The sequence below is a fragment of the Silene latifolia genome, chromosome 2 (assembly GCF_048544455.1).
Source record: "Silene latifolia isolate original U9 population chromosome 2, ASM4854445v1, whole genome shotgun sequence".
Lineage (NCBI taxonomy): Eukaryota > Viridiplantae > Streptophyta > Magnoliopsida > Caryophyllales > Caryophyllaceae > Silene > Silene latifolia.
The window spans coordinates 141,874,313-141,900,827 of NC_133527.1; the positions used below are offsets into that span (position 1 = coordinate 141,874,313).

The 26,515-nt window shown below is 41.1% G+C and overlaps 1 protein-coding gene across 1 annotated transcript; it reads right to left on the minus strand.

Annotated features, from left to right (window-relative positions):
- Window positions 1–8,871: 8,871 nt before the first annotated feature.
- LOC141643044 (uncharacterized) lies at window positions 8,872–11,810 on the minus strand. Its single transcript, XM_074452066.1, has 3 exons — window positions 11,414–11,810; window positions 10,881–11,267; window positions 8,872–9,787 (listed from the first exon to the last, which is right to left on the minus strand). Exons 1-3 carry the CDS (start codon window positions 11,687–11,689, stop codon window positions 9,149–9,151), a joined length of 1,302 nt encoding a protein of 433 aa, XP_074308167.1. The 5' UTR covers window positions 11,690–11,810; the 3' UTR covers window positions 8,872–9,148.
- Window positions 11,811–26,515: the final 14,705 nt, after the last annotated feature.

Below are 26,515 nucleotides of genomic sequence, written 5' to 3' on the forward strand. Positions count from 1 at the left end.
CCCTCATTTCAAAATCTTGGCCCCATAACACTTAAGCCAGTCACATGGTATGGGAATGTGGAGTCCGTGTGTGTATGTGTAATATGTATGTTAATTGAACCGGAGCTACCTCTGGTTAAGTTGTTGCTAGAGTTAATAAGTGTGATAGTGGTATTTGGGCCGTGTCAAGTAATCTTTGGTTTTTGGCGTGATTAGTAACGTGGTAGAGATGCGTGGGAATGTGGAAGTGAATGTCGTGACATGAAGAGTGAAGGTGTTGGTATATGTTATAAGTTTACGGTAGTCATATACGAGTTTATGAGTTATACCGTAATTGCTATAATGATAGTTATAGAATAGTCGAGTTGTAATTTGAAGCATAGCATGTAGCGATGCGTTTATGCCTGTGTTGGTTGAAATTTTCCGCTGCGTAATAATTGATTTGTGTAAAATGATTTATTTATGATTGAATGTAGTATATGATAGATAAATTGGTTATGAAAAGTATGTATTCATATGATATGTGAAAGAAAGAATTGAGGTTAATTACACGCTTCAAATTGAAGTGAATACGAGTTTAGTAGTAATATGTAAAGTGAGTTTAAGTGTAATATGGTGACATGATTAAGTTTATAAATAATTCGGTAGCAGGTAAACCGAGTTGGGTAATTAGTGTAGCATAATGTGGCATATACTTCTTTAGTAGGGACGATCCGTATACGGGAGTAATAATAGTAATGCGTGAATGAGTGCAATAATTAGTGCCGAATCCCGAACTTAGTTGGGAATCGATGCGCGATGTTGTTTTTGGCAGGAATCTTCAATCTACTTCGTATTTCTGACCGAGTACTTAACCATACTTGACCGAGTGCGAGTGGTTACTAGACCGAGTAGACCTCACTCGATCTAGTTAGGAAGCTATGAAGTCGGGATGTGGAAATTTCTGCAGATACTCGACGAAATAGCTCCTACTCGATCGAGTAGGGTGGTACTCGATCGAGTACCCTAGATACTCGATCGAGTAGGTTACTGTACAGGGAATCCCACGGGTTTCTTAAAACCCCTATTCTTTCTATTCCTTCTCATTATTCTCCTATATTTCGATTCCTAATCCCTCAAACTCTCATAATCTCTCAAGATCTTGCGTTGGTAGGGGTTAATTTTTGGGGTTATTTTCTTGTTTAATTTTGTTCCTTTACTTTATCCCTTAATCAAGGTATGATTTCTTCCCTATTTCCATGTTTTTATGCTTTAAACTTGTTGAGGATGATTATATAACTTGAAAATTTCGATTCATATGATCAATTTGTTGCTTTTAATTGTTGAAATACGATTCACATACCTTCTATTCACGTTTGTTGGTGATTATTTGCTGTAAATTAGACTAGAAATTTGCAATTAGGGGGCCGAAATTTCTAGGGTTTAAAAAATTGAAATTGATTTTTAATTGATTTACATTGATTAGATGGTGGAATTAAGTATTATACATTGTTTGTATCATATTGGAGAATGAATTTTGATGATTTTCACCTTAGAAAGTTGTCTTAAAACTCCGTCTGAAAAGTGCCCCAAATGGAATTTCGTGATATATATGTGGAATTTGGTGTTGTATATGAATGATTAAGTACAGTTTGAACTTCAATATGATAGTAGTGATGCTATATGACGAAGAACATGTCGAAATAATTGCAGCTGTAAGACCGTCTGACAAGTTTAATGGAGTCATTTGTCTTGATATTGAAGATAATGATAATATGCTACTTTTCCATGAACTGGCACTATGCTTCACATGTACTAGGTGTATATGGAGTGACCTTAGGATCATGCTAGGAAGTTAGGACTCGTTGAACATGTGTATTCACCATGACGAATTTTTCATAGCTGTGGTTTATGAGTAGCTGTAAGCTGAGTTTATATATCAATTTGAGGAAACTTTTGGTGAATGTGTGTGTCTAGCTGAGCATTCAAGTTTAATGGCATGAATTATGTGCTTCACATGTCGAATTTGTTGGTGAAATTTGTGTATCTAGCTGAACATGTAAAAACCAAATTACGTGAAGTATATGTGTACATGTTTATACAAGTTTATCTGATCATACGTCGAAACAGATGCCGAGACTGAACCTAGGGATTCGTCAAAGTAAACGGGGGAGGGGTAATCAGCCGGAGATTGGGGAGGGGAGCGGACCCGTGGTACCCGCGGTTCCGGATTACCCTTCTGTTGTTTTTGTTGATTTCAAGCAGAGGGAGCGTTTTGTAGCTTTACAAAAACGCAAAATGAGACCTACGAGGTGTATAGACACTACCTTGTTGGAGGATTTGGAGATAGAGACGGATGTCCGTCACATTTTTTAGACTTTGGGTCTTCTTGGGTTGTATAGGCTGAGGAAACACTCTTATCCTTTTCTCACCTTGGAGTTCATGAGCTCCTTTAGCTATGACCCAGCGGGTCAAACCGTCGAGTTCAGGTTGATGAACACCAGTTTTCTGTTGACTATGGATTTGTTTGCCTCTCACCTCGGATTGGCTAAGCCTCCCAAGGATTCTATCACCGATATTCCAGCTGAGTGCGGTATCTGCCGCCTAATGCCTTGCTTGACCGGAAAGCCAGCTCCCACCTCAAGCAACATGCTGATTAATGACGTTCAGCATGTTACCTTGAGAGTTTTTATCCGTTCTCTTTCAAACCTCCTTTATGACAGGAAGGACATTAGTAAACTGAATAATCATGAGGTGTTGCTTCTGATGTCTTACCTCAACCCGGAGCGGACCAGGAAAGTGGTCTTTAATGCTCCTTCTATGGTTTGTGCCGCCCTTGCCTTGATGGCCACTGCCTCTTCCCGGTACCTGAGTTGTGGCGCTATCGCCACTCGGTGACGGAGATGGAGTGGAGTGCCTGATTGTGATCGAATGTCTTGTGCTGTTTTGATAGCTGTTGTTATCTTTGTTGTGTCTTATCTCAGTACTGACCTTGTGTGGTTGTCTTGTTTGTTTATGTGTCTGCCGTGATCCCTTATGGTGAGCAGTCTGTCTTAGCAGGTGTTGATGTGGTTGCTAGCTGGAGTCCGGGCAGGGATGAGTCTCCACGAGAATTAATAGTTATAGCGAGTAGTCCTTGAATTGCATCTTTTATGTCTTTGGTTGGTTAAATCACTTGTAAAGTAACTTATTAGTTCTTTTATCGACATTTGATTATTACTATCCTCGGGCAACCGAGATGGTAACGTCCTTATATGCTAAGGAAGGCCTAGTTAAGGCTCCTCTGTATATGGGGGTGTTACAATCTCAACATAGTTTAGTCATTTTAATTAGTGGTCAATCAACTGTCCCGATCTCTCGATCTAATGGGTCAGTCATATCCTAGACATTCAACTAGTCGTGTGCACTCGATTCTTCGAATATAGAATTAAAATCAATTAAAACGAAAGTAACACCTCACGTGGTCGGTCGATGGACCAGGTATGGCAGTCGATCGACTGACACGCGATTTCAGTCTACTATTCTACGCCGCCTAATCTATAGTTCCCCTACATCCTAGCACAATCTATTTAGCTACTCATACTGAAAATAAAAGCAACAATAAAATTGGCTAAATAAACTACAGAATTCATGATTAAAACGGAGAAATAAACAATTAACATAAGATGGTATTTTGGCTTGGGGAAACTGATCTAGCAATTCTACAACTATGAATGAAAGCAAAATAACCGAATAAAAACGGGAGAGTACCGTGTGAATTGAGAAGGAAAAGAACAAGCCGAATGCAACAGTGAATTCTATTCAATACCGAAATAATCCTCGAACCCTAATTAATGATAAACTAAAACTAATGAAAACGGAATTGAAAACTGAATGTAAAACTTCATGATCGCTGCCTCACATCAGGTTACGTTATATAGCAAAACTAACGTAACTTTATTCCTAAACCTAATACCGCTTTGGGCTTTGGATTTCTCGTTCTATATGTTTAATCCGCGTATCAGCTCGTAGCTTGGTCGATCGACCACTGTGACCGGTCGATCGACTGAGCGGCGCTGAACAGTGTCTTCTGGAAGTCGTGGTATGGTCGATCGACTGCAGGTGGTGGTCGATCGACTGCTTTAGCGGATACTTGACTTCTAAATTCTCGTGGATTTGTCTTTTGGGCCTCGAAATGCGCACCAAGCTCATTCCTTAAGCGAATACTCCACGTCAAATGCAATGCAAGATACTCGGGGACGGATTTAGCTCAATATCTACTCATTTCCGCATAAATCTGCAATATTACATAAAAAATACGAAAGTAGACGAAATGGGGCAAATAGTAGCATAAACTACATAAATGAGCTCTGAAATGCGTGTAAAATAGGGTGTAAAACATCATATAAATGACACGCATCACCCACTAAGGTCAACTCAAAAATCCGCACCACCATGTGGACCATGCTCCCGGAAGGGGTAGGGGTGCCCGATTGGGCACAACTTTTCATTGATGCATGCATGGTGCACAAGACCAAGAGCTCGGGAGGGAGCATTAATTGTGGAGGGGCAATCACATTCTTTGTTATACACTTTGAGGGTGACATCGAAGAATCCCAAGACATCTTCAAGACCAAGGGTTTTCCCTTGTACAATGATGTCGTCCTTGAGGAATGTAAGATGTATAAGAAGGTGAGGCAAACCCCACTTCAAGGGTATTGGTTGGGTCCCGATAAGCAAAAATACTTGAGGCTCCCTCGGCCTAACAACTCTCCTTTGCCAAGCGGCAACTTTGGTAGGAATTTGTTTTGTCCCATGGATTTATCGGATTTTGACTCCGAAGAGGAAGACACCCCCATGTATGAAGCGGGGGGGGGGGGTGGCGGCTCTAGTGACCCGGTTGCCCCTTGGTAACAAAGTATGTTCGATTATTTCAAGGAGACAAGGGAGGTTTTTACCACCATTAGTGGTCGTGTGGAGAGTCTCCATTCCTGGCAACAACAACAAGGGCCAAGGTTGGAGAACTTGGATCATTGGAGAAGTGTAGTAGATGATCGGGAGAAGTTGATCAACGAGGCCGCATCGGCTCAAACGGAGATGATGAAGAACATTATTGCAAACCAAGAGGCCGACCGTCTTTGGCAACAACAACATGACCAAAGAATGGCGGCCAATGCGGCCTTGTGGAAAGAACAAACCGAATGGAGAAGCCAAGTGGACCACCAATTTGGAGTCCACAATGAAAGACATCGCGAGTATGTCCAAGATTCGTACCACGATGCAAGGACTCAAGAGGATACACTTGGGATAGTTAGTGGACTATTTGGCATGTCTCTCCATCCAACCAACCCACCCTCCATCACCCAAGAATTTGTGGAACAAAGCTATGCCCGGGAAACAAGAGAAAGAGAAAGAAGATGGAAGAACCAAGGCACCTATGATCAAGGGGGTGCCTCGGTTTCTCATGATTGAAGAGAAGGTTGTGACCTCCTCCACATTGAGGACAATGTGAAAAGCAAGTGTGGGGGAGGAAAATGAATTGTAAAATATGTAAATTTCTTGAATTTAATGCAATTTAAAAAAAATGAAATGAAAAATGAAAAATCAAAATCCCGGCTAGGTGAAAACCCACAAGGGTGGGCACCTAGGCAAAAATGGGAAGGTGGCCGAGGACGAAATGAAAACCCGAAAGGGCATTCCTGGTAAAATGAAGAAACGAGTTGCGAGCCACCATGAGAGGTAAGGAAAAGTTAGGGTGAAAACCCGAAAGGGCACCTTAAGCAAAATGAGTAATTTTCAACAAAAAAATTGAAAAAATTGAAAAATGTAACACCAAAAAGATGGAGGGATAAGAAGGGAGTGATAAGGAGGGTGTAGGAAGGGGGTGGGGGTGGCTCTAGTGACCCGGTTGCCCTTTGGAAACGAAGTATGTTCGATTATTTCAAGGAGACAAGGGAGGTTTTTACCACCATTAGTGGTCGTGTGGAGGGTCTCCATTCCTGGCAACAACAACAAGGGTCAAGGTTGGAGAACTTGGATCATTGGAGAAGTGTAGTAAATGATCGGGAGAAGTTGATCAACGAGGCCGCATCGGCTCAAACGGAGATGATGAAGAACATTATTGCAAACCAAGAGGCCGACCGTCTTTGGCAACAACAACATGACCAAAGAATGGCGGCCAATGCGGCCTTACGGAAAGAGCAAACCGAATGGAGAAGCCAAGTGGACCACCAATTTGGAGTCTACAATGAAAGACATCGCGAGTATGTCCAAGATTCGTACCACGATGCAAGGACTCAAGAGGATACACTTGGGATAGTTAGTGGACTATTTGGCATGTCTCTCCATCCAACCAACCCACCCTCCACCACCCAAGAATTTGTGGAACAAAGCTATGCCCGGGAAACAAGAGAAAGAGAAAGAAGATGGAAGAACCAAGGCACCTATGATCATGGGGGTGCCTCAGGTTCTCATGATTGAAGAGAAGGTTGTGACCTCCTCCACATTGATGACAATGTGAAAAGCAAGTGTGGGGGAGGAAAATGAATTGTAAAATATGTAAATTTCTTGAATTTAATGCAATTTAAAAAAAATGAAATGAAAAATGAAAAATCAAAATCCCGGCTAGGTGAAAACCCACAAGGGTGGGCACCTAGGCAAAAATGGGAAGGTGGCCGAGGACGGAATGAAAACCCGAAAGGGCATTCCGGGCAAAATGAAGAAACGAGTTGCGAGCCACCATGAGAGGTAAGGAAAAGTTAGGGTGAAAACCCGAAAGGGAACCTTAAGCAAAATGAGGGATTTTCAACAAAAAATTTGAAAAATTTGAAAAATGTAACACCAAAAAGATGGAGGGATAAGAAGGGAGTGATAAGGAGGGTGTTGGAAGGAGGCTAGCTTTAGGACTTAATTTATTTTTTATCACAAAAATTGGTTTCAAATCGGTGGATTTTTGATTTGGCTACTTGAGTTGTTGATGTTTGAAAGAGTTTGGCCAACCAAGTAGCACAATTTTCCTTGTATGGTGTGATGTGTCATAAGTGGTGGTGATGAGTGTGATTTATAGGAGGATTTTGATGGGTCACTTTGCTATTGCCTTGGGATGGGATAAGGCAAGAGTGGCCATTACTACTTCTTTGGTGATATAAGAAGGGTGGAGTGGTGTGATGAGTCGGAGTTGGAGTTGTGTCGTGTCTTGTAAGAGGGTGATATAAGGAGGGGGTTTAAGAGAAGAGTGTGTGTCAAAATTTGAGTCTAGATTTTCTTTTAATCGGTGGATTGTCTAAGAGGGAGACATAAGAAGGTCGTAGTGAGGGAAGAGTGGTCAAATACACCTACACTAACCTATGGACTTGTGTAATTGCTTGTTTCGGGTTTTGCTCGGGACGAGCAAAAGTCTAAGTGTGGGGGTATTTGATAGTGTCATAAAGAGTCGAGTCAAGTGAGTGTTCTTAGCACCACTCATGTGTTTAATAAGGGTCTTTAAGTATGTTTATTATAATAAGTGAGTCTCAATTGTCGAGGCTATGATCGTGGTGTATTTGGACTTGCTCGGGATTGACAAAGTGAACAAGATCATGTCCGAGTTATGTCACAAGTCAAGGGAAGTCAAGAAGGACCTTTGAAGCAACAAGACAAGCATCAAGGCGGATTTTGGAAAATAGCATTCAGGCATTTTGGCAGGCATTTTGGCAGACTGCCATTTGCCACAACAGTCTGCCTCTGTAGTCTGTCGTTTAGCCAGCAGTCTGCCATTCAGCCGGCAGTCTGCTGGTGTGCTGATTTGTTACTCTGCTTTTTGCGTAAATCAAGGCCCATTCCGTGCTTACCCTAGGATTTTGTGCAGCACTATATATACCCCAATATTTGAGAACAAAAGGAGGTTATGCTTTGCTTTTAATCTTGTAATAATTAGACCTTAATCATTTTCATTTTTATTGTAATCTTTCCACAAAAATTGGGTTGTAAGACAATTATGGAAGGCTAATCTTCCATTACTTGGTGTAATTCATTCAAAGTTTCCAACTTTGGTATTGTAAGACCCTCTAATCTCTCTTAATTTATCTAATATCCTTTCCTTGTGCTTAATTCCTTATGTTGAATGATGTTTATGTTTGGGTTGGCCATCCATGCTTATTGTTGTTCAACTATTACAAATTCTAGAGAAATGGTTTAATCTATCTAGGATTGTTTGAAGCAAGTTTGTGGTATGTTGATTTGGTTTAAAGGATTCATATGACAAATAGGAAAGTTTATGTCTTTTTCTCATTTGTATGGTTTAATCTTATGAGGAATTGATCCTTGCTCCATCTTTTGGTTAAAATTTTAATGCTCATGCTTAGTCTCTTTTCATGGTTTAATGATTTGTTGTCTAAGTTTGAAGGGTATATGTAAATGGTTTAATTTACATGTATCAACATCTTGAGGTGGTAGTATTGGGTAGATAATTTTGAGAGATTAAAAAGAGTCAAGCTTTACTAATTGTTGGTTACTAAGAAGAAGTTATACCAAGTTCTCTTTAATATTGAATTTTCTTGCTCACCAAGTGTTTGTTATACTGCCTTGTTAGAAAAGATTGCAACTTTACCTTACATTCATGTTACCAATCAACTCAAACCCCCTTTTTTGTTTATGTTCATCTATTGTTTGTCATTGTTAATAACCATTGTGTGTTTATAAACTTGTCATTAGAGTCTTAGTATTCAATAGTTTACAATTCAAGTTTTTAGTTTAAAAGTCCTTCTCTTGGTATCGACTCTTACTTGCACTATATTGTTTTATCCATTAGAGTAATCTAGAGTATAGTTTGGCTTATAAATTGTTAATTTGATAGTTAATTCTAATATTGCGACAACTAATATTTTCTCTTATCAGGTCCGAGATCTGAGGCAAGAACTTCCATCATCCACATGCATTTATGCTGCAATGCAAGCCTAAGAAAAAATGAGGCCTCTGGATTATATTTATATCAACTCATGTATAGCTACATAATGGAGACTTGATGTACATTTCTGACTTAGACGGTCTCACAGTTCCGATGATCTATACATGCCACGCTCGGTTTGACTGAGCGTGGAACAACGGTTGTGTAGTACCCATTAGTCATACCCTGTACAATTTTTCTCCCTACTAAAAATAAGACCTTGTACTTAATTGTGATCCCATAATATTTACATAAAGAGCACAAAACTGATGAGTGATGACGGGAAGTCTATAACTTTCCACTGCCATCAAAATTTGAGTAATCATCATCGTCAATGGCGACAACCTTAGCAGGGCTAACCTTGGTGTTAATGAGCTTTGCAGCATTTCGTGCTTTTGTTGTTGACTTTGTGTTGTTTGGTACAACAGTTGGGAACCCCGCCTCATCTTCTTGCTTTAGGTCAGATGGAGGTAAAAAGCAATCCATGGTGAGCCCCTTAATGTTAAAGTCAACTTCTTCGATTGACCAAACCTCCTCCATGCGCGTCCTAGAATGGTTTTCAGTGTTCTCACCATATCTGAACAAAGAAACCGAGGTTTTGCCAGAATGTGCAATGTTAATACCGTCTATTGTTCGGTAGTCTTGAATTGAGGATTCCATTGTAGTTTCCCAGAAAATGCAGTCATTTTTGGAGGCTTTTATTCTAAGAAGGTGAGAGTCCTCTAGTTGGATTAGAAGTCCTGTCCTTTGGCTAAAGTATCCCCATATTGTATGACGGATTATCTCAACGTTGCCACTGCTTCTTGCTTCCAGGGTTGTCGGGTTGGCTTCGAGTTTTAGCACAAAGCAATCCTCGTCATTCACAGTTCTCTCACCAATGCAAATAGAGTTGGTGAATAGGTTTGCCGTCAATCTTGGATCAAGGCCCTGTTACGAAAATCCCAGTTGCTTATTAGTGAACAGAATATCAGCAACTTCATATATATATTACACTTGCTAATTGCTATATAACTTTACTCTTCAGTCATCAACACATCATAGTTTTGTAACTCTCTTCATGATAATTATACATGACTAAGAGGTCAGTCGAGTCAGGGTCCTATATTGTCAGATTTGTGTCATTTCCGGATCAGTGGTTAGAGTTTTGGTCAATGGTCATTTCCGAATTCTGATCGTGGCAAGTAGAGTGCTTGTTTCATTATTTGATGTCAAGTCCATTCGGGTTCAGTATACATGGGAGTTGTTTTTTCGAGTTTGGGTCTGGGCAATTTTGCTAGGTTAGTTAACGATACAAGCATACACATCCTCGATTTGCGATTACCCCAGTTAGAGTACAATAAAATATTAATGTAAAAAAAAAACATCAGTAATCTTTAATCAACTAATTTCAAAGTGGACATATCTTAAACTTGCAAAATGGACATATAGACTGGTCAACAACAGGATTAAAGGATTGTAAGGAAGTGCTCCTCAGCATTGCTTATGGTGGCAGACATGCTTTTATAAAGAAAACGAACGCGGAATGTTGTTGGTTGATGCATTTAGAAAGCAAGTAAGAGCATCCGGTCAAAAGGGAAACCCAAAGTTAAAAGTAGAAACCTAGGATCCAGATAGATACCAACTATGGGATTACCAACCCACTATCAGGGAATCAACCAAATGGATATGCATTCAAGCATCACAAATTCTCATTTAAAACGGGTATATCCGTTTTAAGTAATTAGAATCAAATAAAAATGGTAGAGGCATCACATTTAGAAGATTTGAAATCAACAATCTAGAATTTATGATCTGATATAATGGTTCATGTTAATGGACCACAAATCATTTTGAAAATATAACTTCATTGTTGTAGGACAGAATTATTTGATGAGTAGGAAATTAATAACTTTCCATATTAATGAGTTAGCCTCAAATCGCAACACAAATCATTATACAGAATTATCCATGATGATCAAACATAAGTTGACAAAATAGATTGGAAATGACAAGGCTGAGAGCAAGTGTAATGGGTGTATACCTGTAATGAACGTCTGAGAGGTCGTGGAGGTCCTCGAGAAGCGTGGGAGCTATGCCAGGGTGTCTGCCTCCAAGCAACCTTACCGTCACTGCCAGCACTAATCTTAGTACCGGAAACCACCAGCTCCAAACACCACAAGTCAGGCCTTTTTGACCATAGAACGAACCCACCAACTTCACCACCATGTTTCATCCCTTTAATCTTTAGAATCTTGCTGTTATCCAATTTCTGGTTATTGGTTGCTGACAACCCTTCGCCTGCACTAAACTCAGACGCCACCATCCTCACCTTCCCCATGGCGTACATGCTGTCAACTGAGTTCAATGCATGATCCCCTCCCATCGCCGCAATGTACTGGTGAATGATGTATTTCGCCATTGATGATTCCTGTTGAAAATGAAAATGACCGAGTCAGAATTCAAAACCCCAGAAATGCAAACGAAAACATTAAAATATTCATTGAGGCATTTCATCAAGCACATGGTATGCAATCGCGGAAATAAAAACGTCAAGAAACAGAAGATGAAACTCACAATTGGGTGATCTTTAACGGTTTTACTAAGCTTGTGATCAGAAAGAGTAGGTAAAGGGATCAAAGGAGCACCAATGACACCAAGAAGAAGTTGAATTTGTGAATTACGATCACCAAAAGGAAAACCAGCGGGAGAACGAGCCGGATTGGGCTTGACCCAGGATTTCATATTAGGCCATTTATTTTTAGCAGCAGGGAACATTTCTTCTGGAATTGGGACTTCTAAAACAGTCTCAAGCCCATCTTCTCTGTCGAAATTCGGGCACAATGTTCTCATCTTATCTTTTAGTGTTTGTAATTTAAACAGAGGAAAGAAGAAAGGAGGAAAACAGAGAGAGATGAGATAGAGGAGAGAGGCGAGTTTGAGAAAAATATAGAGAGGATTGAAAGTGATGTAGAGTGTTGTTGTGAACAAGTCTTGGGTGGATTTTATATAACGTGGAGAGAGTTATTTTAAGTTTGTTTTTATAAAAGGGAGGCAAATCGTGATTGCACGCTTCTCTCTCTTCTCTTTTAATTTCACTCCACTTTTTATAATCTTTGTCTTCAGATTTGAGGGAGAGAAATTTAAAAGGATAATGATATGATGTTATCTAGTGGTATATAATTTATGTACGATCTCTTTATACGTAGGTTTTATGAGAGATTGTATTTCACTAATTTAATGGGAGATATAATACGGAAAAAAAAAATTCAGTGGGTCAGTCACCCCATTATGTGAGAGGTATTTCAATAACGTTATTGAGAGAACGTCTATTCGGAGTTTTTGTGTTTACATACACCCTTTATTTTAAGGTCTCTACTTATTACATGTAAGAACGTGTCGTTAAGATTGGGTGTTATCCACTGGTGCTAACTCAGTAAAATTCACAATGCACCCAACCCAACTGTCAAGGTTTTTTTAGACCATATGGTAGTTATCAAGTTTATGATGTATGTTAGATTATGACTCGATCGAGTCGCTTGGGGTATGTTGTGTGAGAGTATAATTAGAGATAAGGTAAATAGAAGAGAAGAAAAAAAATAGGCAAATGAGTGAGGTCATGTTCTTTTAAACTTAATTTCACCTAATTTAAATTCAAATTCAGCTTAATTCAATTCAGTTCAGCTCCATCTAATTCAATTCAGCTCCATTAAGTTTTGTTCAGCTATTTTCAGTCAAATAGAACAGGGTCTAACTCGTCTTTGTTGGCAACATACAACAACAAAAAAAACTACGAGTATCAAATATCTATTACAAATTTTGTTTAAGAGAAAAATTCCCGTTTTATAGTTAAGCGTGTAAAGTATTAACCGCTTGTATAGATAAAATTTTAAAAAATACTATTTAGGTAACGTTATCTCATCAATTTAAATATTTTTTTGGTATTAATGAGGGGTAAGTCCCGAAAAAAATTGTTCGCTATTACGCGGGCATAGCAACTTCAAATATATGTCCTTCCGTAGAATAGGAGGCAGATCATTAAACCTTTTTAAACTAGTGTGTAGTAATTAACCCTTTTAAATTATAAAATGGAGTTATGCAATTTTGAGGCCGAGAGAATAAACGAAAATCTGTTTAGTTGAATACTTGAACAAATAATTTCTTAGAAAATTGTCTTGTGCAAAAAATAATTGTACAATAAGTCGATAACATTTACGTAAGACCTATTTAATGATTTGAAGGAAGATTAGGTACACAGGTGTTAACAAATGTTTGGCGAAGTCGTATAAAAAATTTCATATGAACTGCCATTTTGATTGAAGAAGACTAGTACAGTGAAATTTGGAAGATGAGTGCTTGATTGACGGCAATTGACGGCTGGTTGCACGTTGGGGTAACGGTTGGATGTTGGACCTGGAATTGGAATTATTATATTTCGTCTTTGTTTATCAAACTTCCTTAATTTATTACCGATTTAAATTGTTGAATTAATATGCTTGATGTTTGTGTTTGGTAGGGTTCATGCATAACGAAATTTGACTTGAGGATTTGGCAGTATACACATTTTTCAATTTAAAAGTGGAAATGAGCTTGTAAATGTTTTGCCTTTTTCTTGAGAATCAATCTTCAAGTGCCAAATTAGTAAACGAGTATCTTATTATGCAGTTAAAAGGTCAAAGAGTTCATATGCATTTTACTTTTGTGTTTCACACTTTCTCCCATCAAGTTGCAATAAAATTAACGATCATCAGTTTACTATTGATATATTGAGACTGTGAAGCACGCTTTACAGCTTGAATCCATGATTGATAGTAGAGGTGGTAAATAGGTCAATCGGGTCGGGTATGGGTCGGGTCAGTTTGGGTCGGGTCATTTTAGGTCTATCATATATTTCGGGCCGGGTCGGGTGTAGGCATGGGCCCACCTGCGACGCCCAGCCGATCTGTGGACGCGGCAGCGGTCTTTTGAAAGCCACGCTTGGCGGCGTAAAAATGCTTTCGATCGGATCGTTTTAGATCGGTCGATTTCGTCTCGGTGAAGGGTCTCGAAACGATGCAAGAGATGTTCGGAGTCGCCACCAAGCATTTGTGGGATGCTTGGAACCCGTTCGAATCCACTTTATACCTAGGTCAACCAAGGCAAAAAGCGGTGTTTGACATAGGTACTAAAGATAAGGAGTCGTCCCTCTTTAGGTACGTATCTCTAGAATGACTCTCGTTCGCCCTGGATAAGGTCGTCCACTATCCAAAGTTTCTGAGTAAGAGGTGAAGGTACGTATTGGGAAGCCCTTTAATCGGACACCCAATCCCGCCCGCGGTAGCGGACTCTACTGATCGATCTTGGTTGGTTAAATGCAAAAGTTGATAAAACAGGAAAATGCATGAATGCGCATCCACAAGTTTAAACCTAACATGTGAGCTTTCTATGTCGGTTTTTTATCCAAATATCAAGTAATTGATGTCAAGTTGGATTTAATGTTGATTTACATGCAAGACGGAAATTAAACATCCATATACCGAGTTAGGTTTATGGTTCATAACGTGATCCATTTGTCTTAGAAAGGCGTTTTGCAAATACAAAGTAAAATGGGCAGGCTTGCCATCTGATCCGTCCTATATTCGGGTTAACCGAAGTCGGGATCTTCCTAAACAAGTGCTGGAAAGGAAGCAGGACCTGTATCAGGCAGCCTATTGAGGCACGAGCCGTCAAGCGCTGCGAGGGGACCTATCCTGGTTTGAAAACTGGAAAACAGTTGGCCTGTTTAGGCGCGAGACAGCTGACTGTCCAAAAGGACGTCTTCTGACTGTTGGAGCGTTTGTAAAACGGTTTGTAAGGGGGTGTTTGAACCTGTCTTTGTTGAAAAGGTCGTTTAGACCGCTTTTGTGTTAATGTGAGGAACGGGACTTGAATAATCATCATTGTATTGACGATATTCGATGTCGAGTTCGGTTTTGCAAGCTTGACATGGATAGTTTTGAAAAATGATTATGAACTAATTGTATTAAGTCCATTTGTTTGTAATTAGTCAATGTTTATCATCGTACTCGGGTTTTAAAACCGACATGGTATGTATAACCAAGGATGATTTTACATGTATGACTAATATGTTGGTTTTTTGAAATGTAAAGAAATGAATAAAAGGTTTTAAAATACCTTTTAAAATGTAATTAACCAAATATTGTCACCGAAACACGGATTAAACCGTCATGGTATAAGGAACCAAGGGTGAAAATGTTTTATGGCTAAAAAGTTTATCATAAAAATGATTTGAATGGTAAAAACCGCTTGTAAAATGGAATGAAAAATGGAAAGAATGTTCTCATACACGTTTGAGTTCTGACCTGGACACCCCATTGAGGCGCAAGGTACCTAGTGGTGACTAGGGCCTTCTGTTTCCGGTCAAAACTCGGTTTTGGCTCATTCAATTCGTATTTTGGACCGTGTTATGCAAGTTTTAGCATGTTAAGGTCATAAAAACAGATAAAAAGACAAGAAAGAAGAGGATTATTACACCCTCATACTTACATGCTAGGTTTGAGACGAGAAATCGACGGAAGTGTAACAACTTGTTAGGTCGGAAAACTCGGTTGAAAACCGTTTTAACAATGTAAAGAGTGTTTTATTTAGTTTAGTGATTGTGTAGTTGGTCGAAGTGGTCGGTCAAGTGATTTAATGCACGTTGACGGTGCCAAACAATGTGTAAGGCTTGTATTTTCGATCGGTAGGTCAAAAACACGTGTCGGTTTGTGACTTCAGAAGTCGAGTCTAGAATTTTAAGGGAGAAATGAGGGGGCGGACACTCGCGTACCTTCAAATGGTGGAATTTGAGGAGTATTTATAGAATATTGAGTGGTTGTGTGCGTTTTGAGAGACGTGGCCGCACGAGCTACTCGAAGAGGCGCGAGCCATTTTGCGGGTCTTCGAGCTGTCTTGTCACTATCACGCAATTGAAATCATGATTTGTTCTATCTTAGTTTTGGATGGCATGATTGTTGTATTTGACCATTCAAGTATACCGGGTATACTTAACATGGAAGCTTTGTAATGTTTGTTTTTTGTGATTGACTCGGTTTGACTCGTTGTTGGAGTCGGGATTTGAATTTTGAGTCGGTTTTTGGTCCGGTGTCGGTTTTGACTCAAGTTAATGTCATTGCGACCCCGTCGTCGTGCATTAAACACTCCAGGTACTTTTGAAAGGTTTTGAAATGTTTTTTTTTCGAAATCGTTTTGAGTTTTCCGACGTATAGTTGTACAAAATTGTCGATTAAACGTATCTATTCCTTAGCATGTTGTAGTCCAATAATCATCGGGTGTTTGTTGGGGAATCAACAGATACTGGGTATCTACATCGGGTTATTTCGGGTGACCTTTCGGGTATGGGTCATTTTGGGCCGGATCGTTTTCGGGTTAATGATTAAAACATTTAAGTAAGTACTATTTTGATTAAGAAATATTATTTTGCAAGTTTAACTATTTATTAGGAATGGTTCTAACAAATGAAACTCTATTTTGATACATATAATATTAATATAACTTAGTACTTGTCGTTTCGGGTCATTTTGGGTCACATTAAGTCATTTTGAATCGGGTCACTTATGGATCGGGTCTTTTCGGGCCGGGTCAACATTGGGTCATTCAAGGTTCGGGTCGGGTCTATGTCGGGTCGGGTCAATTTGGGTTTCGGGTCAAGCAAGTTCGGGTTACTTTCGGGTCGGGTCAGCTTTGCCAAGTCTAGTTGATAGTGTATAAGGCTTTGTTATTTCCGACTGATAAGAGCTGGACTGAACTCAATTGAATGGAACTGAACTGAATTGAATTGGATAGAGTCTAGCTGAACTGAATATGGTTGAAGTAAGAGTTAATTTGTGAAGAGATGACTCAGCTAAATTGAACTGAATAGAGCTGAGGTATAATAAAATGAGCTTAATTTAAGTCGGATATAACATATCCTAATAAAGAAACATGTAGGTTAGGTTCTAGTTTTGTAATACCCCCATTTAAGCAGAAGCCTTAACAAGACATTTTCGATTAAATGAGACTATTACCATCTCAGTTTCCTGATGCAAATGAATATCAAATAAAACAAACCAAGTACTTATTGAATAACGGAACAACTTGTCTAACGATTACAACTTCAAAACTGTTTAAAGGTCTAAACCAAACTTCGTAACTAGAATTGTTTGACAAAGTGATAAACTAGGTGAGACTGAACTAAACTCTATGTCACAACGCTCTCCCAACTCCACGCATAGCAACAACAACAAGCACCTCAAGCATCTAAACCTGCTTCATTACCGACTCCCATTCAAGCGGAAATCATTGAATGGATCGACATAGGCCACCTCGAAAATAGGTGACAATTTTACAACACGGTCAGCTTATGCTAAAAAAGAATATCAACCCGAAATAAATAGCTCAAATGAACTGCAATAAATATAAACGGTACTTGTACTGAAATATAAACATGCATCACAATACGATAATAATATGGCGCGCAGCCATCCATGCACACTCACGGCCATACTCACGGGCCTCAACCCGTCATTCTCATCATTTCATTTCATAAGTCATCAGGTCCATGACGCTTCTACTTCCTTGTGCTTGGCCTACTAGTTATTCAGGTCCACAACCGCAACTGTGCCTGGCCTACCAATATCATCTCGGGACCGCAATCGCAGTTGGGCCTGACTTACCATTACCTTCTCATAACCTTGTTGCCCCGCAGGCAACCAACATCATCTCATAAACTAGTAATGTCATTCACAGTAACTCATAAATGAAATAATAGCTCAGCATGTGACGGTCTCAAAACATGATATTATACAGTAACTCAGCAGAAATCATAACACTTATAATAAGATGCATATTCACAGGCTATTCAATATTTAACATAAGTGAGCAGCATAAAATCCTACCACAGCTGGAACCGTTGCAGCAAAAGACCAGGTGTGCTTAATAATGCTCTTCTACAAACTCGGTGCCTATTAATATAACATCATAACGTAAATATCATTACTAAAATAATTACGCGACACCACTACACAAATTGACCCAAACGGTGACCCTGAGCATTGCCTAGCTAGGCTATGGGCCAGGCCGTGCTAGGCTGCTGCCATGCCATGGCTCGGCCCAAAACAGGCCACGACTCAAGCATAGCCAGGCCACGGCTCCCCACACAAACAACCCGAGACCAAACCCGCGGCCAAACTTGGTCACAACCCACCAAAACACGACATACTACCCTTACCCGTGTCACCCTTGGTCCAAATATGTCACACGTGTTATCATAATACTGTCTTAACAACATATTAACAAAATCCTCCAAATATACGATAATAATCAAATTAGGGTTTGAGGCAAGGTGTGTAAAATCGTACAAAAATTATATGAAAAAGGATTAGAAAGTAATGGGATTATAACTACGATTGCAAGGATGAAAATGGGTAAGAAATCGACTCGAAAACGCGTGCCCTAGCCTTGGTGTGCCACCTCCCCTTCGTCGTTTTCTCTTCTCTCTCTTTTTTTTTGTATTGTTAAAATGTGCAAAAGTGTGTGAGGTAGTGTGAAACCTAGTATATGTATTCCGAGTAAATTAACACTACGCAAAATCGGACCATCAATAACACTAGTACAAAAACTCCTATTGACATCGCCTTAGTTACATCATTTCTTAATAAAAACGATGTAATCTTTAATAATGGAGTTATTAACATCGGTTTAAAAAAAAACGATGTTATTTATATTATATTAACATCGGTTTATATGAGAACCGATGTTAATATATTGACATTACATCAGTTTTCTGAAAACCGAGGTTATAACCGTTGACAATTGTTTTAAAGGTCTTTTAAATACATCGGTTACACAACCGATGTCACTAAAACAAGTCTTTAAGCGACAAACACGTAATACTGGTATATACTACGTACACCGTTTTCATGAGCAGTTACCCACGCAAAACCCTTCCCCTACGCAAAACCCTTACCTCTTTGCTTCCCACACAAATCCACGCACCCGTCGTCGTCGCCTCCTCTTTTTCCGGCCACCACAATCCTTATCTACCCTTCGTCACGCGCACCTGCGAATCCATGATCAATCTATTTCCTGCTTTGACCCCGTATAATATAGTAATCAGGTATGCCCTGCATCCAAACTTTTCTTATTGTTCCTCCAATTATTTTACAATTACATATATTGTAGTCAATTATATGTGACAACTATTTGGTTACTTGTGTGATATGTGAAAGCAATCTAAAGTTATTTGCGATTGTTAGAATTCAATATAGCGATTTAGGGCTCTGATACTCCTGTTAATTGTTACGGAGTAATACCGTCTTATGCTACAATTAACACCGTCTTATGCTACTGCTGATGAAAACAATAGGCTCCTTCTCTTTAGCCTTTTCTTAATTAGAAACTTTCAATTTTATCTGGTTTAACTGTAACACCCCCATACTCCAAGTGCCTTACCAGGACCACTCAGGTATGAAGACATCACCATCTCGGTCGCCCGAGGTATGATAATCAAATAGACAAAACGGAAACAACATTTATTATAAATAGTTTAATGATGAATACAATCCTCGAAACCAAACTGAAAGTACAATACATTATTCCAAACTATCTTTCTCAATCGAAATATAAATAAATGCTAAACTACAAATGAAAGACTCTATCGTCATGTCGTGGCCATCCCAGCTATCCCCGTACTCATCTCTATACCTGCTCAATATCTGCTCACCATCCCCGAATGGATCACCGCAGGTTTTACAAAACAACACCGGGGTCAGTACTAATCACACAATCAATATAGATAACAATAATAAGACAAACAGACAGCTGAATCACACACACACACACACACCACCAACTCCCATCATCTCAATACTGACTGTCCACTGGACCAGCCCTGCCAGTGGGGGACCGCAGCCGTTCCCACCTAAGCCCCGCTCATCGTACGAGCGATAACCCTGTCCATTAATGTGCACATCCCCTTTCGTGGCGGGTTCCACGAAGGGCGAAACTAGGGCGTGAGATCACTCCCGCAAGTGACCCCACTCAGCCGAGAACGCATCTCGAGAGCCAAAGAAACCAATCACAATCACAATCACAATCATAATCACAATCACAATCATAATCATCATGTTAAACAACTAACTACAGCACATCACCAATATCCCATTATGGGACTAATACTGAGTAGGAAATCCTACCTGGAAAGCACAACACGCAGACGGTATCTACAGCTGTATCAAAACGGCTCCTCTACGAATTCTCCTCCTATCATACATAACACATAAAGACTACCAATTACTTACTACTCATAAAACCCCCAAACCCTAAATTAGGGTTTGACCAAACCTAGCAAAACATTATAAAAATTATGCTAGAAGCTTACCCTCGACGCAAGGAATCCAACGACGCGAACTACGATACAAACTGACCGTCTGAACTCCGGGAATTGTCAAGAACGCGATTAGGAAGAAGAACCAGTTGCTTTCTCTCTTAAACAGGTTTTAGGTTTTGTAAAAAGTGATTTAGAATAAAGACGAATATGTTTAAATACCTTAATCGCGTAATTAACAAAACCCGAGAAAAACCCCGATAAACCTGGACACTCGATCGAGTACCCAAGGTACTCGATCGAGTACCTTACTCGATCGAGTGCCCCACTACTCGATCGAGTGCCCAACAGTCGAAACTATTTATCTTCGCAACTTGCCCTTACTCGACAGAGTAAGGGCTACTCGATAGAGTACCCCCCAAGACATAAATACGGAGTATTACAGTCTTCCCTCCTTAAAAAGAACTTCGTTCCCGAAGTTCAACCCACTACTAAAACAAAGGTACTCCAAAACATTCCCGACTCATAGTCACAACAAAACAACATAAGACATGACACTAAACCCAACTTATTCCGACAAACATACCGACGCGACGTACAAAAAGGTGCATAGAACTCTTAAAAACTGCTCGCGATCATCTCCTACCCCCCTAAAAGAAACAAGGTTACGTCCCCGTAACCACACATACCTGATCAAAAAGAAAGGGGTAACGCTCTTTCATGATATCCTCTGCCTCCCATGTAGCTTCCTCGGTCTCGTGGTTAGACCAAAGGATCTTAAGCAAAACTGTCTCACCACTCCTGGTCTTTCTAACCTTTCGGTCTAGGATCTGCTTAGGTACCTCAAGATATGATAAAGACTCATCCAGCTCTAAGCTCTCTGCCTCCAACACATGTGACGGGTCACTCACATACTTCCGTAGCTGCGATACATGAAACACATTATGTACTCTCTCCAACGCAGCCGGTAAAGCCAAACGATAAGCAACTTCCCCAACTTGCTCTAAGATCTCATAAGGCCCTATAAACTTCTGACTTAGCTTGCCTTTCTTCCCAAATCTCATAACTCCGCGCATAGGAGACACTTTCAGAAGAACCTTGTTCCCAACCTGAAACTCTATATCCCGACGATGTAGATCTGCATAACTCTTTTGTCGATCCTGGGCTGCTCTCATCCGTTCCCTGATCATCTTAATCTGTTCCACCATCTCATGTACCATCTCTGGTCCTATAACCACTGCCTCAGCACTATCGTCCCAACAGATTGGACTCCTACATCTCCTCCCATACAAAGCCTCAAACGGTGCCATACCTATACTGGTGTGATAGCTGTTGTTGTAAGAAAACTCTATCAAGTCCAACCTCTGCTCCCAGCTACCACCAAAATCCATCACACAAGCTCGCAACATATCCTCAAGAGTCTTGATTGTTCTCTCAGTCTGCCCATCTGTCGCAGGATGAAATGCTGTACTCATCTTCAAAGCTGTTCCCAACGATTCCTGCAACTCCTTCCAAAACCTCGATATAAACCTCGCATCTCTGTCAGACACTATGTCCTTAGGGACTCCATGTAACTTCAGCACGTTCTTTCGATAGGCCATAGCCAATTGTGCCTTAGTCCATGTAATCTTTCATTGGAACAAAGTGAGCTGACTTGGTCAGACGATCTACTATCACCCAAATCATATTGTTACCTTGTTGACTCTTCGGCAAACCCACAATGAAATCCATGGAAATGGATTCCCACTTCCACTCAGGCACCTCCAAAGACTGAACCTTACCTTGTGGTCTTCTCTGTTCCCCTTTTACTCTCTGGCATGTCAAACAACGGGACACAAACTCAGCTGTCTCTTTCTTCATCCCTGACCACCAAAACGTTTTCTTCAAATCTTTGTAAAGCTTGTCTCCACCCGGATGAACTGAATATGGTGTGCAATGCGCTTCTGTCATGATTGTCTTTTTCAACTCCTCGTCATTAGGAACACACCACCTACCATCAAACCTCAAACTACCATCTGTATGAATGGAAAAGCGGGACACTGTCCCTTTCTCTACCCCAACTCTCCACTCCACTATCTTAGGATCCAAAGCCTGCTTATCCCGAATGTCATCATAAAACTCCATATGTACTGTCATATCACCCATGGCATCTCCTTTCTGCATCATATGTATCCCAAAGCTCGCTACCTCATCTCTCAGCCTCATCAAAGATAGAGCTGTACACAAAGAATGTACACTCTTCCTACTCAAAGCATCAGCTACAACATTGGCCTTCCCTTCATGGTAGATTATTTCCATGTCATAGTCGCCAATCAACTCCATCCACCTCCTCTGTCTCATGTTCAACTCCTTCTGCGTGAAGATGTACTTGAGACTCTTGTGATCAGAAAATACCTTAAAGATTGCTCCATAAAGGTAATGTCTCCAAATCTTGAGAGCAAACACCACTGCACCCAACTCCAGATCATGAGTAGGGTAGTTCTCCTCATAAGGCTTCAACTGCCTAGAAGCATAGGCAATCACTTTACCATTCTGCATCAACACACACCCCAACCCATTCTTCGAGGCATCCGTATAAACCTCGAAATTCTCGCTCCCTTCAGGCAATGCGAGGACAGGGGCTGTGGTCAAACGCTCCTTTAATGTTTGGAACGCCGTCTCACAACTCTCATCCCAACGAAACCTGTTCTCTTTCCTCATCAACGCTGTCATCGGTCTAGCTATCTTGGAGAAATCTTTCACGAACCGTCTGTAGTATCCAGCTAAACCCAAGAAACTTCTCACCTCAGCAACATTCTTTGGTGCTTCCCACTTTGTCACTGCCTCAATCTTTGCCGGATCCACAGCTACCCCATCTTTAGAGATTACATGCCCCAGAAAGGCAACTTTCTCCAACCAGAACTCACACTTGGACAGCTTAGCATACAACTCATGATCCCTCAAAGTCTGCAACACGATCCTCAGATGCTCCTCATGCTCCTCCTTAGTCTTAGAGTAGACTAAGATATCATCGATAAACACCACCACGAACTGGTCCAAGAACTGTCTGAAGATCCTATTCATCAGATCCATAAACACTGCCGGCGCATTAGACAACCCAAACGGCATCACCACATACTCATAATGGCCATACCTCGACGTGAAAGCTGTCTTCGGTATGTCCACATCTCTAATCTTCACCTGATGGTACCCCGACCTCAAATCAATCTTAGAAAAGACTGTTGCACCACTCAACTGATCAAACAGGTCATCTATCCTTGGCAAAGGATACTTGTTCTTTATCGTCACACGGTTCAACTCTCTGTAATCTATGCACAGCCTCAAACTCCCATCTTTCTTCTTCACGAAAAGAACTGGTGCTCCCCAAGGCGATACACTTGGTCTAATGTATCCCTTCTCTATCAAATCATCCAACTGCTTCCTAAGCTCCTCCATCTCCTTAGGACCCATACGATACGGTGCCTTAGAGATTGGCCCCGTCCCTGGCTTCAACTCAACGGTGAAATCTATCTCCCTCTTCGGTGGCAACCCCGGAATCTCCTCTGGAAAAACATCTGCAAACTCTCCCACCACGGTATCTCGTCAATCGCCGGGGCTCTCTATCCGGTCATCTCTCACATGGCACAAAATCGGAGGGCATCCCTTCCTCGAATACGACTTCAAGGTGACAGCTGCAATCAACTTAACTTTGGGTTTGACTAGAAACCCACGGTAAGACACACTAACACCCTTAGGGCCTCTTAGGGACACTTTCTTTTGATGACAGTCTATCTTAGCTTTATACTTTCCTAACCAATCCATCCCAACTATCATCTCAAAACCATTAAAAGGAAACTCTAGCAAGTCTACAGGGAAATCGACTTGCCCAACTATCAAAGATACATCTCTAAACAACCTCCCACACGATACAGACTCTCCCGAAGGTATGAAAACTTGTTCCCTAACGGACTCATATACTCTCAAACCCAATCGTTTTACATGACTCAAAGACACAAACGACTGAGAAGCCCCCGAATCAAACAGAACAAACGTAGGAACACCATTAACAAGAAATGTACCGGTGATAACGTGCGCATCTTCCTCAGCTGCCTTCTTGTCCATCATGAACAACTTGCCACTGGTCTTCTGCCCGCCTCCCGGACAAGATCTTGGCGATGCGGTCGGCTTAGCACCCGACCCTTGATTGTTGTTGTTGTTGTTCGCCGGTGTCTTCGATAAGAATTACCGCGTTGCGGTTGCCTCCACTCTCTGGTAGCTCGACCTCCCGGTTTGGCCATGATCCCGCCGGTCTGTTGCTCGCGAAGCTCGCGCAGTCTCCGGAAAGATCCCGGTGCACTTGTGCACTCATGTCTCTTGTGGCCTACGCCACCACAACCAAAGCAGTCACTCCCCAGCTATTGCTCACACTCCCACGGCCTCTCCCAAAGGAAGTTCCAAAGACTAAACCCGACCCGGAAGAAAACCCCTTAGATTGATTGTGGTTGCCTTTCTTGAAATTAGATTGGCCACCACCCTCGCTCTCCGACTTCCTCTTCTCTCCACCCGACCTCTCCCGAGCCATCTCCACTAGCCTCTCGCTCTCTCCCGGCCCTCTCATATGCTTCCTTTACATCAGTAAGGACTCCCACGGGTAACTTATCCATAATTTTCGTGGGTAGCCCTCTCTCAAACCTCAAAGCCGATTCTCCTCACTCAAACCCATATCCTCGATATCTAGATTTCTCATTGAACCGCTGTAGTACTCGACCACGGACATCTCAAGATCATCTTAAACTTGTCGAACTCCTCTCTCAACTTACTCCTCACATGTTCTCACACGAACTCCTTCCTCACCGCCCTACGAAACTCCTCCCAAGGTATAGCAGGTAACCCCTGGTTGGTATATATCTCCTTGGCACTCACTTTCACTGAGTCCCACCACTTGCCAGCTGCCTCCCTCAGATAAAATGTAGCCTGATCCACTCTCATCTCATCAGGACAACGAACTAAATCTAGTATGTTCTCCATCTCCCTCAGCCAACTATCTAGAAGATTAGGCTCCTCAACCCCCTTATACTCCTTCGGATTAAACCTCGCAATATAGAGGCTGACTTTAGCATGGTCAACCTCCTTCTCCTTACTCTTATCCTTGTCCTCATTCACTCTCTTCAGGGTCTCAGTAAGAGCGTCCTGGTGCTCTAACATCTTGACGATGTCGTCCGTAGTCATAAGCTCAGCTCTCGCATACAAGGCATTTCTCTTGGGCGGCATCTTGAAGCTATACAAGAAAGGGATAAACATAAACACACGTACTAGACCTCAAAACACGAACACGCGTTGCCCAGCACCTACTCGATCGAGTATCCAAACCCACTCGATCGAGTAACGGGCTACTCGATCGAGTGCCCCCATGTACTCGATCGAGTACCCAAACTCCAGAACCAAACAGACCTTCTGATCTCTAACCCACTCGATCGAGTATCTAGGCTACTCGATCGAGTGACCCCCTACTCGATCGAGTACCCCTAGTTACTCGATCGAGTGCCCCAAAACGCGATTCTGGACTCAAAATCGTCAAAAACCTACCCGATCGAGTCAGCCTCACTCGATCAAGTACCACCCATACGTAATAGCTACCCGCATATTACGTCATATACTAACATGCTAACCTTATAAATCACATTATATCATATCAATCATGCTATTAATTGCCACGTTGTAAACATTCCATCATGCTATCATTTCATCAACAATATCTATATATATATAACATCACTTTTCTTTCATCTCATCAACTTCCAATTCGAACATACGACCATCAACACATTCCATCACATTGTTACGCAAGTTACTAAGCACACACATGACTCAACACACACATTCCCCCATGTGACCGGTTCAAAGTTGTAGGGCGACCCCTTGCGACTTTAGGACGTCTCCCAAGCCTTTGCACTAGCTCCTACGACTTTTACCCCGGGTTCATTTTAATTGACTCCCTATGTTCATTAAGTTCATTGGTTACAGGTTTCAGGATCGTCGCTCTGATACCATTTATAACATCCCGGCCCACCACGATCGTAACACAGCCCAATAAGATGAGATATGTACCTTTGGGCCCATTACTTGTCCTCACTTAAGCCCAAAAGCACAAAGCCTTGTTACTAAGTGGTGGGTGGAATCCCTTATAAACATATCACAACCTTCTCAATTCCCCGATGTGGGACAACCTTACTCTCAATAACTTGGGGTGTTACAATCTCCCCCACTTAAAGAACACAACGTCCTCGTTGTGCCTCTAACTTGACCGCAGCCAAGCCCAGAATCCTCCCTTGCTAGGTGTGTGACCCGGGTACTCC